This window comes from Olea europaea, unplaced genomic scaffold (genome assembly GCF_002742605.1).
Source record: "Olea europaea var. sylvestris unplaced genomic scaffold, O_europaea_v1 scaffold464, whole genome shotgun sequence".
Lineage (NCBI taxonomy): Eukaryota > Viridiplantae > Streptophyta > Magnoliopsida > Lamiales > Oleaceae > Olea > Olea europaea.
Genome location: NW_019262951.1, coordinates 51,011 through 66,303, shown reverse-complemented (window position 1 = coordinate 66,303; position 15,293 = coordinate 51,011). Strand labels below are relative to the sequence as shown.

At 35.6% G+C, this 15,293-nt stretch overlaps 1 protein-coding gene across 1 annotated transcript; it reads left to right on the top strand.

Moving 5' to 3' along the window:
- Positions 1-632: 632 nt before the first annotated feature.
- On the top strand, positions 633-14,724 carry LOC111388178 (BUD13 homolog). The gene is made up of 12 exons (XM_023012861.1): positions 633-671; positions 807-929; positions 2,898-3,111; positions 3,192-3,767; positions 3,843-4,086; positions 10,702-10,769; positions 10,844-10,914; positions 12,118-12,221; positions 12,701-12,773; positions 12,912-13,092; positions 13,615-13,761; positions 13,973-14,724. Exons 1-11 carry the CDS (start codon positions 633-635, stop codon positions 13,698-13,700), a joined length of 1,779 nt encoding a protein of 592 aa, XP_022868629.1. The 3' UTR covers positions 13,701-13,761; positions 13,973-14,724.
- The last annotated feature ends 569 nt before the right edge of the window (positions 14,725-15,293 follow it).

Sequence of the window (15,293 nt, the reverse complement as noted above, 5' to 3'; positions counted from 1 at the left end):
AGGTATACTAGTAATCCTAACAATGAACATTGGGATGCTCTTATTCGAGTCTTGAGGTATTTGAGATACACTCTAGACTGGGGAATACATTATACCAAATTCCCTGCTATACTTGAGGGATATTGTGATGCTAATTTGATTTCCGATACCAATGAAAGTAAATCTACAAGTGGATATGTATTTACATTAGCAGGCGGAGCTGTCTCCTGGAAATCCACTAAGCAAACCTGCATTGCTAGATCTACTATGGAATCTGAGTTCATAGCTTTAGATAAGGCAGGTGAGGAGGCTGAATGGTTAAGGAATTTTCTTATGGATGTTCCTTTGTGGTCTAAACCATTTCCAACTATTTCAATACATTGTGACAGTCAAGCAGCTATCTCAAGAGCTCAAAATTCATCCGACAATGGAAAGTCTAGACATATTCGTAGGAGGCACAATACTGTGCGTCAGCAGCTTAAGGATGGGATTATGGCTATTGACTATGTGAAGTCAAGTGATAACATTGCTGACCCATTAACCAAAGGATTGGCTAGAGAGCTAATTCAACAAACATCGAGGGGGATGGGGCTAAAGCCTATTATGTATTAGATCACCTATAATGGAAACCCAACCTTGCAATTGGAGATCCCATGGTCAAGGTTCAATGGGACAACAAAGTTATTGGAGTGGTCTGTGGGGGTACTACATTGGATTTATTCCAAACCCCTCCCTATGATGCGTAGTACCAACTGTATTGATTAGAGGATGAGCTAATGCTCTTAATGCTTACTATAGCTGATATTCAGTGGGGTGTTTAAATACAGTGCACCCTTAATAGTAGCACCTATTTGAGTGTGGAAGTGGGGCCGCTTCCTATGAGAATTGAGACGAATTCTCTAGAGCACTCAAAGAAACTGGGAAAGTTCACGGCTGAAATGAACACAACCGTGAGAACTCAATGACTGTTCTAGAAATCATGTGTGTGTTCTATTGTCTCAGTTTGCAACTATAATTGTAGAGTTCAAAACATAGTTCACTCTACAGTTAGTAAGCTCGATAGAATATACAAAGCCAAGGTTCAAGTCGATAGACACCTAAGCCTGCATGATTTCTACCGTACTCCAGAGTAATATTTTCATTTATCTTATTTCTTTCATGTGAGGGACTGTTATATATTTATGGTATAAATATAAAATGTGAAAGAAATAATCAAATTAGATAAAGTGCCAAAGTGGTGGGAGATGTGACATTTGTGTGGGACGTCAGGGGTTCGAATCACTCCCCACGCAAATATTAAAATGTCTTGATTGGGGCCTTGGGCTCTTGGGCTTCTTTGACTAAAATAAATATTTTTTTCTTCATTATTTAATGGGTAAAACTAGTCAGTATTTTATGACTGTTTGTTTTTGTAACAACCCACTAACTGCCATTAAAACACCCACTACTCAGTCATTAAAATTTTGCATTAACATAGTGAAGATTGTTACTACCATCTTGCCTATATAAACCTATATCTCGCTTTTGGAAAAGACACACAAAAAGAAAATAGAATCAATCACTCTTTTCATATTGTGAATTTCTTATATTCGGGTTTTTATACCTATTCTGGAGTACAATTGAGAGTTCTAGAAAAACTATTCGTGATTGCTGCATAAGTGGTTTACGATCGTTGTATCCTGGGAGTGATTATCCACGGAGGTCACAGCAATTATTGACGGGCAATTTCACTTTAGGATATCGTGCTGTCACGAGACTCGATCGGACGATAAGTTTTATATTTCTGCATTATATTGGTCTGATCACTGCTGCAACTAATTATTTTTCTAACAGTTAATGATTTAATTTCAATCTAAGATTCTCATCTTTTACCTCAGTTTTTTCCAATCCAAAATTGTTGTTTGTTGACGATTACTATGCCCAACAGCGATTTTCTCGACAATATCTATCTTGAATTTTGATGTGGAACGGTCGCTCCTGTAGTGTAATCGGTGAAATACGCAGGACCAAAATCCAGTGGAGACAAATGCCACCTCTAGACCACAGGTGGCTTCTAACATCACCCCCATTTTCATATATACTTATTTGCTCTTAATTACTTATTCTGATTTTATTTATTAATCTCGTTGTCGGATTGTTTCCCTGTTATTATTTCCTCCTTTATTATTTTATCTATGTTCATGTGTTAGTAAGACTATAGTTTGGGAAATTGTTCATTATGGTTTTCTCTAGATGGTTTATTATATGTAGTGCTTAAATTTATTTATTTATATTTTTTTGAATTTATTATTGGTTTGACTATCATATCCTTAACTTTTTTTTCTTCTCGCGTTGCGTTTATATACATGTATGTTTTATCCATGTACATATGTAGATAGATATGTTTTATTCTGTATGAGAGTGACCAACAGCAAAAACTTGCCCTTGTTTATGAGTTCTACTTAGCCGCTGTTTGACATCCATTAAAGTGAGTTTTTTTTTGGGGGAAAATATGGAGAATGTGTAGCTAAGAAGTAGAGAAAAATTTGGATCCACGTGCAAAATATTTTATTGCGTGAATGTTCGATTGAAAATGAGTTTGAGAAAAAAGAGTTTTGATTGAATGGACGTCAAACAAGGGCTTAATTCAGTACCTTTTTCACGTGAGTTCAAGACCATGGTTTTAAGCACTGTTTTGCTTTAGTGGAGAGCTTGCCTTAATTTAGCTGTTCTTTTAGGCCATTGAAATTGTTGGAACCTTGGGATTGTTTCCTGCAGTTAATATTTGCTGATTCTGGAAATAATTGCTGGTTGCATTTATTTTTCCTTATTTTCCCCTGTTATTTGTAATGTAAATGGATTCTTGCGGTTAATTAGAAGTAATTTATTTGGCTAAATAGATAGATGTCAAGTTTTTTATCCCTTTCTATTGTAACTAGTCTGTGCAGGAACTTCTGATTGAAAAGACTACATCTTCCCTGAAAGAATACCTAAAGAAATATACGAGTAATAACGAAGAAGAGAAGAAAAAGAAGAAGAAGAAGAAGAAGAAGAAGAGAAAGCCTAAATACAGTGCCGGGGGTGTTCTTATTGTTGATGAAGATCCTGTTTGGCAGAAGCCAGTCGACCTGGAAAATGAAGAAGATTCAACTGGTAACTTAAAAAGTGTAAATTTTCATTATTCTGCACTTTTGAATCACAGCTCAATTTGTTAATTAACTTAAGGCCTTTAGATGAAGAGAAGCCACAAGTTGATGAGGATATTGAAGTCAAACATATGAAAAGACTGGAGCAACTTAAAATGAGACGACCTTTTGGTAGCATTTCTGAGGATGGAAGTGATTGGGTTTCCGTAACTGATAATCGTAAACACGTGAATTATGATCAAAATTTTGAAAGTTCTCCAGCTTGCAAAAGAAGGGCTCACTATGATACTTCACCAAAACTCGACCTAAAGGAATCCGGTGCAGCAGATACTAATTTATCTCCACCAAGGGATCATCGCAAAAGTTACCAGCTGGATGACCAAAGTTCTGATATTTCCCCACCTCGCAAAAGGAGGGCTCGTTATGACAGTTCTTCACCAAAACCTGAACAAAAGCCTTCCACTGCTGTAGATGTCGATTTATCTCCACCACGACAGCACCACAAGCGATATCATAGTCCTTCTCCTCAGCATCAAACAAAAATACAATCTTCTGGTGGCCGGCGAGCTCGCTATGATACACCTTCACCAGAACACCATTTCGAAGCTTCAGAGTCAAAAGGAGATATTACTGATTTGTCCCCACCACGGAGGCAACAGACTGGTAAGCTCACTCCATCTCCTGAACTAGAAAAAAATATTTGCACATTCCGGGCCGTTGGACTCACTTAATGGGATAACATTTCGCCTCCGAGAAAGGCGAAGAAGGATAAATCCATTTCCACTGATGTCTCTGCTAGGAAATCGAGACGCAGCTTTGAGGATGATGCCTCAGATTTTGCATATCAAATTTCAGACCTTTCTCCTCCAAGGAAGAGGTGGAATGGTTCTCCGTTTTTGACACAGGAACCAAAGACTGGTTTAGTTAGTGGGCTAGATATCAAAGAAGAAATTACGAAAAAGAAGGAGATTGACTGGTTGAGGTAGTATTTAAAAGGGGGATTTGATAAAAAAGCCTAGTCAAACAATGATTTTGATAAAATAACCTTCCTTCAATGTTTCTTGGTCAAATGGCCTTCATTTATAAAATACAATAAACAAATAATGTCAAATATCTAAAATACCCTCATCATGGAAAATACCCAAATACCCCTTTCAATCCAATTAAATCCCTCAATTCATCTACAAAATGCATTAACCTGTTTTCCCTGTGATTTCTTCCCTAAAATCTTGATATTCATTGTATTTTTCTTCTATCTTCTCCAACAGTGTGAGCATTTGAACAAGAATTTTATTATCTATATTATCTACATTGAGATTTCCACTATATTTAAAGAAAAAAGAAAGGTATTTTTAGAAATCTCATTTACATTGGTACTTTTATTGTTTAATATAGTATAAAATGATATTTTAATTGATTTCATTTTCTCATTTGGTGTATATTTGTATCGTCCGCAACTATTGGACGATAACGATTGGAAACGACAGTCCAGTCGTTATCTGTAGTGTAGAACGACACTACAGTCGTTATCCTCCATGTAAAGTAACGGTACAACCATTATCTGTTATGATCTGTCTCTTATTGATAATATATTGTGGTTACTTTGATAATTTAAATATTGTAACTATTTTCATATTATTTTAATATATACTTGAATCGATGAAGTCATAATGATAGTTATTTATTTTTTGTTATAACAAAATATCACGGTACCATTTCGAGTATTTTACCTAAAAAATATAGAAATGATGTTTAGTTATTAAATATCATTGATCTACTAACAATTTATTTTTAAATATACAAGTTATCAATTATTCGTATCGTGTTTACATAAGTAACGACACTTGTGCTGTTTTCATAACAGTAACATCACTAGTGTTGTTCTCATTTTTCATGTTGTCCAAGCAATGAGAGTATCTTTCAAATTATGTGAGCGGCATGTCCATTTCGCAAATTACATGAGTTCAAATTATAGAATATCGAGATCTGGAAGGCGTGTGACTGCTCATACTCGTGTTTATCGACAGAACGACACAAGTGACGTTTAATGGCATCTATATTGTTCTGTTGGTTTCTCCTATATTTCGCTTTATTTTTACCGCGTCGACCTTAAGGATCAGGCCTCCAAACTTAAGAAAGTCAAAATTATTAATTATGTAACAAATAACAGAAGAATTGGCATAGATTGTAGATATCGCATTGGTGAAATCACAAGTCACTATCCACATTCATTAGAAAACTAAAGTAATGAGGGTATCTCCCAAATTATGTGAGCAACATGTACATCTCGCCACTCGTATGAGTTCAACTTCTCGAATATAGGGGTCCGAAAGGCTCGTGGCTACTCAAACTCGTGTTTATTGACAGAATGACACAAGTGCCGTTTAACGACACTTGTGTCGTTCTGTCGATTTATCTCATTTTTCCCTTCATTTCATCCGCACATCGACCTCAAAGATTGGACCTCCTAACTTAAGAAAGTCAGAATTATTAATTACGTGACGGATAACGGAGGAATTGGCATGGATTTCACTGAAATCACAAGTCACCATCCACATTCGTTATAAAACCAAAGTAATGAGGGTATCTCCCAAATTATGTGAGCGACATGTCGATCTCGCGACTCAAATAAGTTCAAGTTCGCGAATACAGGGGCCCGAAAGGCTCGTGACTGCTCAAACTCGTGTTTATTAACAGAACGACACAAGTGCCGTTTAACAGCACTTGTGTCGTTCTGTTGATTTCTCCCATTTTTCGCTTCATTTCCTCCTCGTCGACTTCAAAGATTGGACCTCCTAACTTAAGAAAGTCAGAATTATTAATTACGTGACGGATAACGGAGGAATTGGCATGGATTTCACTGAAATCACAAGTCACCATCCACATTCGTTATAAAACCAAAGTAATGAGGGTATCTCCCAAATTATGTGAGCTACATGTCCATCTCGCGATTCAAATGAGTTCAACTTCTCGAATACAGGGGTCCGGAAGGCTTGTGACAGCTCAAACTCGTGTTTATTGACAAAACGACACAAGTGCCGTTTAACAGCACTTATGTCGTTCTATTGATTTATCTCATTTTTCACTTCATTTCCTCTGTGTCGACCTCAAAGATCGGATCTCCTAACTTAAAAAAGTCAGAATTATTGATTACGTATCGGATAATGGGGAATTGGAATGGTTTTCGGTGAAATCACAAGTTACCATCCACATTCGTTAGCAAACCAAAGTATTGAGGGTATCTCTCAAATTATGTGATCGACATGTCTACCTAGCGACTCAAATGAGTTCAACTTGTCGAATACAAGGGCCTGGAATGCTCGTGGCTGCTCAAACTCGTGTTTATTAACAGAACGACACAAGTGTCGTTTAACAACGCTTGTGTCGTTATGTTGATTTCTACCATTTTTCGATTCCTTTCCTCCGCGTCGACCTCAAAGATCGGACCTCCTAACTTAAGAAAGTCAGAATTATTGATTACGTATCGGATAATGGGGAATTGGCATGGATTTCGGTGAAATCACAAGTCACCATCTACATTCGTTAGAAAACCAAAGTAATGAGGGTATCTCTCAAATTATGTGATCGACATGTCCATCTCGCGACTCAAATGAGTTCAACTTGTCGAATACAAGGGCCCGAAAGGCTCATGACAGCTCAAACTTGTGTTTATTGACAGAACGACACAAGTGCCGTTTAACAGCACTTGTGTCGTTCTGTTGATTTATCCCATTTTTCACTTCATTTCCTCTGCGTCGACCTCAAAGATCGGACCTCCTAACTTAAGAAAGTCAGAATTATTGATTACGTATCGGATAATGGGGAATTGGCATGGATTTCGGTGAAATCACAAGTTACCATCCACATTCGTTAGCAAACCAAAGTAATGAGGGTATCTCTCAAATTATGTGATCGACATGTCTACCTAGCGACTCAAATGAGTTCAACTTGTTGAATACAACGGCCTGGAAGGCTCGTGGCTGCTCAAACTCGTGTTTATTAACAGAACGACACAAGTGTCGTTTAACAACACTTGTGTCGTTCTGTTGATTTCTACCATTTTTCGCTTCCTTTCCTTCACGTCGACCTCAAAGATCGGACCTTCTAACTTAAGAAAGTCAGAATTATTGATTATGTATCGGATAATGGGGAATTGGCATGGATTTCGGTGAAATCACAAGTCACCATCTACATTTGTTAGAAAACCAAAGTAATGAGGGTATCTCTCAAATTATGTGATTGACATATCTACCTAGCGACTCAAATGAGTTCAACTTGTCGAATACAACGGCCTGGAAGGCTCGTGGCTGCTCAAACTCGTGTTTATTGACAGAACGACACAAGTGTCGTTTAACAACACTTGTGTCGTTCTGTTGATTTCTACCATTTTTCGATTCCTTTCCTCCGCGTCGACCTCAAAGATCGGACCTCCTAACTTAAGAAAGTCAGAATTATTGATTACGTATCGGATAATGGGGAATTGGCATGGATTTCGGTGAAATCACAAGTCACCATCCACATTCGTTAGAAAACCAAAGTAATGAGGGTATCTCTCAAATTATGTGATCGACATGTCTACCTAGTGACTCAAACGAGTTCAACTTGTCGAATACAAGGGCCTGGAAGGCTCGTGACTGCTCAAACTCGTGTTTATTGACAGAACGACACAAGTGTCGTTTAACAACACTTGTGTCGTTCTGTTGATTTCTCCCATTTTTTGCTTTATTTCCTACGTGTCAACCTCAAAGATTGGACATCCTAACTTAAGAAAGTCAGAATTATTGATTACGTGACGGATAACGGGAGAATTGGTATGGATTTCAGTGAAATCACAAGTCACCATCCACATTCGTTAGAAAATCAAAGTTATGAAGGTATCTCCCAAATTATGTGAGCGACATGTCCATCTCGGGACTCCAATGAATTCAACTTCTCGAATATAGGGGGCTCGAAAATCTCGTGGCTGTTGAAACTTGTGTTTATTGACAGAACGACACTTATGTCGTTCTGTTGATTTATCCCATTTTTCGCTTCATTTCCTCCGCGTCGACCTCAAAGATCGAACCTTCTATTGAAAAATATTTATTTTATGCTTATATTGAAAAAATAAAAATCTGAATTGTTTTTTGAAATTTGGTTTGGTAAGTGAATATACGGTGTTCTGCACTCTCGGTATTTGTAAGTGCAAAAATCGTTATATAAAAATACACTGCAAATACGGTAGGCAGCATATACGGTAAGTTGCAAATACCGTAGGCAACATATATGGTAAGGTGAAAATATGGTAAGTTGTTTGCAAATACGGTAAGCTGTAAATACGGTAGGCAGGGTTTACGATAAGATGAAAATACGGTAATGTAAAAATACGGTAAGTTGTTTGCAAATACGGTAGGCTGCAAATACTGTAAGTTGTTTGCAAATACGGTAGACTGTAAATACGGTAAGTTGTTTACAAATACGGTATGCTACAAATACGGTAGGCAACATATACGGTAAACTGCATATATGGATTTATAATTTGTTATAAATGTATAAAATTTAAAAATATAATCTTCACATTCAATTCAATCATATCAACACTATCAAAGAATACAAACAAAATAGTTTGTATATTTCTTATTCAAACATGATTTTTCTAGATAACATACTGCTATACAATTGTAAAAATAATTTATAATTATTTTCTTATATTATGAAAATATTTTTAGATATTGCTTCTAAAACTTTTCAAAAAAATCAAAATTCATACACTAATAAAAATATAATAAATACAAAATTCGTGCAGCGCACGTGATAGCGACTAGTTTAAACATAACGACAGTTACACCGTTTTAATATTTTATCTCAATCCAGTAACGGCACAAGAGTCGTTTTATAAGCGGTAACGACACTTGTGCCGTTCTTATGAACATGTTTTTGTTTTTATAACGCTACTTGTGTCGTTCTCCCTATCTTGAGTTATATGAACATTATCGTCGCTTGTGTCATACTTGTTATTAAGTTTGTCACTATAACGGCAGTTGTGTCGTTCTCTATATCTTTTCAAGATCAGTAACGACACAAGTGTCGTTCTCAATGACCTTTTCATCCTCTAAACAACACTTGTGTCATTCTCTTAGAACTTTTCATCTTAGTAACGACACAAGTATCGTTCTCAATGACCTTTCATCTTCAAGCACTAATATGTGCTTTCCCCACTCCGAGTATAAGAGTTATCACTTCTAAAATCACGACCACCAAAATGCCCACACCACGTCTACTTTTACCTCTATATGGAGCTCGACTTGTAAACCAAATCAGCCAATGGGTACCTCTTGATTGGCTTATCAAATCAGCTGGTGGCTTTGTTGATACGTGAGCAATGTAGGGAATATCAAGGCCATGACCTGCCATATCTGTCACAACCAAAATTAGTGTGTTTCCACTTTTAAACGATTTCAATGCTAGTTCTCTTTCTTGGAACAACAGGTAAATCAAAGTCAAATCAAGTAATAATCAATGTAGGCGTAATGATACAACGTTTACGCAACTAAAGAATAAAATGATTCAATAAAGTCAAGGGGAAACACAACCTTTTAAATTGCAAACTTATATACATTATTTAGTAGGTGAATTTCCAATCTACAAATAAGGGTACTGTGGTAAAAATAGGCAAAATATAATATGAAAAAATTCTGAAATCAACAAGTGTAAAGTTTAATAATAGAACTCACATAAAATAGGAATTACAGTAAAACATAATATAAAGAATTTTCCTAAAAATACCGAATTATTTAAATCAAATTATTCTTAATGCAACTCTCTAAGTTTCAAGGCATATCAAAGAACAAGCACATTTACATATCACAATTTCGATTTATAGCAATGCCAGTAAATGAATTTTTTTTTAACCCATCATCTTCAAAACCCCCAAATGTATCAAAAATCCATTCACATTAAAAAAAACTCAGCTAAAACTAAACTAAATATACAAATAAATCGCGAAATCATAAAAAAAATGCAATTTTTACAAATTTTTATTATAAAACTATAGTAATGGAAGCACAAAATCACATTTTAAAATAACAAAAAAGAAAAAAAAATCGTAGAAAAAATTACCTTTTTTGTTGTCTTAACTTGTACCAAAGAGAGAGTAAAGTAATGTGAAATAAACTAGAGTCAAAGAAATTTTTTTTGTAATATTGAAATATAGTGAAAATTAAGGTGAAGAAGATGGGTTTGGAATTCAAGTTTGGGGAATAGGGTTTCACAGGAAAAGGGAAGAAGAAAGAAGAAGGTGAAATGAAAGAAGTTGGGTGAATAATTTGATATAAATTGAAGGACAATTTTGTCATTTTATCAATTAAAACATTTTAAATTTTTTTATTCCATTTTAATGATAGTCAAAGGCTATTTGTCCAAAATCATTGTCCAAGTGGGTCATCTGGCCAAATTCCCCTATTTAAAACCCCTGTCCAGTTAATCGACGCACAAACAAATACATCTTATCCTTACTCTTTCTCTTTCTCTTTCTCTCTCCCCTCGCCCCCCTTCCTCCCCCCAACCCAAAGATTCTCACCTGTTTTAATTTCTTAAGCTAACACATATGTATTTGTAGGTATAAAGAGATGGATCCTTCTGTGAGTGGCCGAGATGCGGAACCCGTGTATCGCGACAAAGTAACAGGTCAGAAAGACTTTTCGTTATGTCATTATTTCTTGCCTTACACATACAGCATATACTCACTCCATCTGTTGTAGGAGAACGCATGTCAAAGGACGAGTTCTTAAAATCTCAGAAAAAAGTGCAGAAGAAAGAAGAGAAGCCCAAGGTGCTATAACTGTTTATTTTTTATAACGGTCAAAATTTATATTTATAGGTATCCGTATTACCCACATGGTTTTAAGTCCACGACATAGTTATAACGTTACATATGTTCCACATTTGGTATGGAATAAGTCATGAGCCACTTCCAAGTTGTTTGAGCTTGAGCTCAACTCAATCTTTGTCAAGATTGAGCCAGCTCCCGTACTTGATAGAGTCAACCTAAAGAGTTGGCTAGCTCGCTTGCTTTTAACTTGAACTTTGATTTTTATGCTTAGGCACTGAGCATGAGAATTCCCCAAGTATTTGGCTTAGCTTGTTTGCAGCCCTAGTTGTAGTATTTAATTAATTTTTAGCAATATCAAGAAAGCTGTGGTGGTGATCATAGATTGGAGTATTTTGATTATATATAATAGACAAAGAATGCTGTAATAGTAAAATTTAATTTACTGATGACATGAAAGTAGATAACGTTATTTTTTTTCTCTCACTGAAAACCATGTATGGCACTTCGTCTCACAAGGCTATTAATATACTTTTTGATCAATAAAAACACATTCCCAAACTGTATAAGCTTCTTGCAAAGCATACAGTTTTCTGGATGTGGATGATACATACTATTATTTAAGGTAATCAAGTAATTAATAACTATTGAAACCAAGAAATCATCCTTACTCCTCAGAAATCAGACTATTAAGTTTCTTTTTATGTATTTTAAACTAATAAACCTTGGTTCCAAGAAATCATATCTTCTGCTGAGACATTTTTGGCAAAAGAAAAGGCCCTTTTGATTGATATCTTTTTTACAAAGTGGGTGACCTATGCTAGGGTCTCCCTCCTTGTCCTACCTAGCCTTCACTGATGTGACCCAACAGGGATTTTAAGTGAAAATATGATTTTCGGGAGATAGAGAATGTTATTTAATTTGTGTGTTAAAAAATCTATGGCCACTTGTTAATTTAGATGTTTTTATTAGATTCTGGTATCTGTTGGTCTTTGTTTTCTTTTATGAAATAAAAATGGTTGTTATTGCTTCTTCATCTATAATCTTTGCAATGACCTGTACATTGCTTTAATGTCTGATTTGATTCTACTTTAGTCTATTTTATCCACTATTAAAGACAACATCCATTGTTTGCATTGGCATGGTAGGACACAATATATTACTTGTCTTATGTGATACTAGAGATTAACTGTCTTATTCATTCAGGAAATAAAGCTGGAATGGGGTAAAGGGTTAGCTCAAAAGCGGGAAGCTGAAGCAAGACTGCAAGAATTAGAAGCTGAGAAGGATAAATTGTTTGCACGGAACAGGTAATAAAGATTCAATAATGGTGTCTTGTAATAGCAATAGATTTGAAACTGGACTTGGCATTGGAACGTTTTCATGCTCCCTTTTCAGCATGATTGCTTAATTGTTTTTTTAATTAGGCTGCACGGCAAATTTGTCATTGACGTACTTGTCACAAACAATGCTTGTTTACTAGTGTTTCTAAGTGCTTATAAGTTGTGAGTCCCATAAAACGTGTTTATAATAAGTGGGAAGCTGTGGGTCGTATAAAATGTATGTATAAAAATTATGTTTGATGAGCTTAAATTTAATCTTAAGCTTTATCAAACATGCTCTTAATTGTACTTAGTATATGTGACAATCATTTGTTTAAAGCTATCAACTCTGTGGATGTGATTATGATTTTTTGTCCTCTTTTTCCCTGGTAAATTTTAGGTGCCTAGTGTTCTATTAAAGTGGTTTGTAATTGTCCTCTGACTTTGTACCAACTTTGAATTTGCAGGGATGATCCTGAACTTGATAAAATGCTGAAGGAAAGAGTCAGATGGGGTGACCCTATGGCACATTTGGTCAAAGTAGGTTATCTTTCGTTGTAGCCATTAAGAATTGTTCAAGGCACTAACTAGTTGAGCTGAGATTGATCAGCTGTACATTTTTTTCCTTACACTTGTATCCTTTTCTCTCTTCCACATATTTTGTGTATGATGTTTCAGAAAAAGCAATTGGACCCAGTTCTTCCGGATTTAGGTGAGGGTGCAAAAATGAAAGAATCAGGATTCATAATTCCCCAGGAAATCCCAAGTCACAGATGGATAAGAAGAGGACTGGATGCTGCTTCAAACCGTTATGGGATTAAACCTGGGAGACACTGGGATGGTATTGACCGCAGTAACGGTAAACTCACTTTCCTTCGCTTGTTGCATAATTATATCCTTTCTATGCAACCGATTGTTTTCTGTATTCTGGCTGCTGCTGTTTTTTAAGTCCAGTGCCTGCTATATGTCCGGAGCTTCTTTTGCTTAGTTTAAAAGTCTACTTACAAGTAAATAAACAAGTTTTAATATAATTTTTTTTAAAATATTGATCAAATGAATATAAGTTACTCATTTTTACTTCAAGGTAACTGTTACTTTCTAAATAAGTGACCTTTTTTGACTTAAAAGTAAGAAAATGTAATCTATCCAAAAATCTTTGAAGAAAGCAACTTTTTATTTATCATTAAGCTTAGCCAAACCACAAGCATGCTTTTATGACCAGAAAAAGCATGGGAGACAATTAAGAGTACCATTAGAATAATACATAGATCATAGATGTGCTACTATTACGTTATGGCATGTATACGAAAAATAAATTTGTAATTTTGACAGATATTCAATAAATTTCTTTTGTTTCTGGTTATTTTCCTGCATCTTATAGTTACTGAGAAGGAACTGTTCAAAAGGATGAATGATAAAATAGCTACAGAGAGGGACGCATATTTGTGGTCTGTCTCTGACACGTGAGCTGCGTCAGTGTAGATGGATACTCTACAGAGGACTGGAAAATTTCGATGCTATAAGATCCGTGAGTCCCTTGTAAATTACTCTAAACACGCATGTTTTCAACTCCGTATTTCAAATGACATTGATTTTAAGTTGTGTAGCAGTTGGTGGATTATGGAGTATAATCTTTCTTTTTTATTATGTTCTTTCTATATTCAGTTAAAGAGTGTATTATCGATTTATAGGACGTTTTTGGGTCCCCTGATATCTTTGCTTCGATTGGATTGTTTTAGGCTCGTCAGAAGAAACTATGATGATGATGTATATCTTGGATGGGGACGTCTTTGTCACTTCGAGAGGCTTCCTTTTTCTACATTCGGTTGCTCTTGCTTGCCGACGAGCCTACTCTTGAATTCCCACCTCTTCCACTCTTCTGGATGCTGGATATTGCATCTATACAGGGAGTAAAACCTTGTGGAGAAACTACAATTTTGAATTCGTTTTGACACATTTATTGCATTGGCATAGAACAAAAAGGGAAATTAAAGGACTTAAGGGTATTAGAACCGGAGAAAATAATAAAAGCTAAAATAGGCCAATCTAATCCCTTCCAAAAATTTCATTTCTCCTCATATCTAATGAAGTACAGAGAATTTCAGCGAGCTCATAATGGTAGTTTGCTAGCTTGATTTTAAAGGATGACTGGTTATATTCTATTTTACATTATTGTTATGAAAGTAGTGCTCCATTCTTAGAATTTCTTATAAAGTTTCTTTCACTTCTTTAAGTGTAAGCTTCAGTTATGTCATATTGCACTTCATTATTCATTTATCTGAGTAGAACGCCAAACATTTGAAGATGGATTTTCTTGAGGGTAGGCCCTTTTGTAACACGATCTTTATTACATTACATGTCCTTGATAATCCAGCATCAGTCTTCCAATGGGAAATAATTTATTTTTCAACCACAAATGATTTTACTGTTCTCTTTGATTATGTGGCGAAGTGCGTAGTTTTGCACTTTATCATACGCATATGATTTCATATCTCTGATTCATCCGTGTTCAGTTGAACGCTCTAGTTATGTACTAATAAAGGTTAATTGAGGTAAAATGATCAAGCGGTGCAACCCAATTCCTATGGAGATCATTTGCGCCGAGTACGTAGATGACTGGTAATTTCTATCTATTTATGCATTCACTATGATATTTATTGGATATTGGTTCTCGTTTTTATTCTTACGTTGTAGAGCAAGATTCTTTCGAACATATAGTGGACACATGGAAGGTTCGACTTCGAATGCAACAATGACAAACCCGTGATCAGTTTGAGGTACGAGGAGGATGAGGATCCACCAGTCTTTCTTTGAATTGGCAGCGACTTCTACACAGTACCATACCATTTCACTAAAGCCTGTTTGGTGAGAATTAAAATTAAATTCTTAGGAGATTAGATATCGATAAAAGTTGATAAAATTTGTTGTTAAAAAGTTATGAATCTCATGAAATTTATAGTTAAAATTAATTGTTGATTTTGATTTAAAATAAAATCTGAATTTTAACCCCCACTCGTGCACCTACGAATATGTACAGTGTATGGTTCGATCGGACCATTT

Bases quoted from the DNA above. Each gene is read 5' to 3' on its own strand.
- LOC111388178 (XM_023012861.1), top strand. From the start codon at position 633: ATGGTCAAGGTTCAATGGGACAACAAAGTTATTGGAGTG. The intron at 3,768-3,842 runs GTAAGCTCACTC...CTTAATGGGATA, and splicing joins ACCACGGAGGCAACAGACTG to ACATTTCGCCTCCGAGAAAG. The intron at 13,093-13,614 runs GTAAACTCACTT...TGCATCTTATAG, and splicing joins TGGTATTGACCGCAGTAACG to TTACTGAGAAGGAACTGTTC.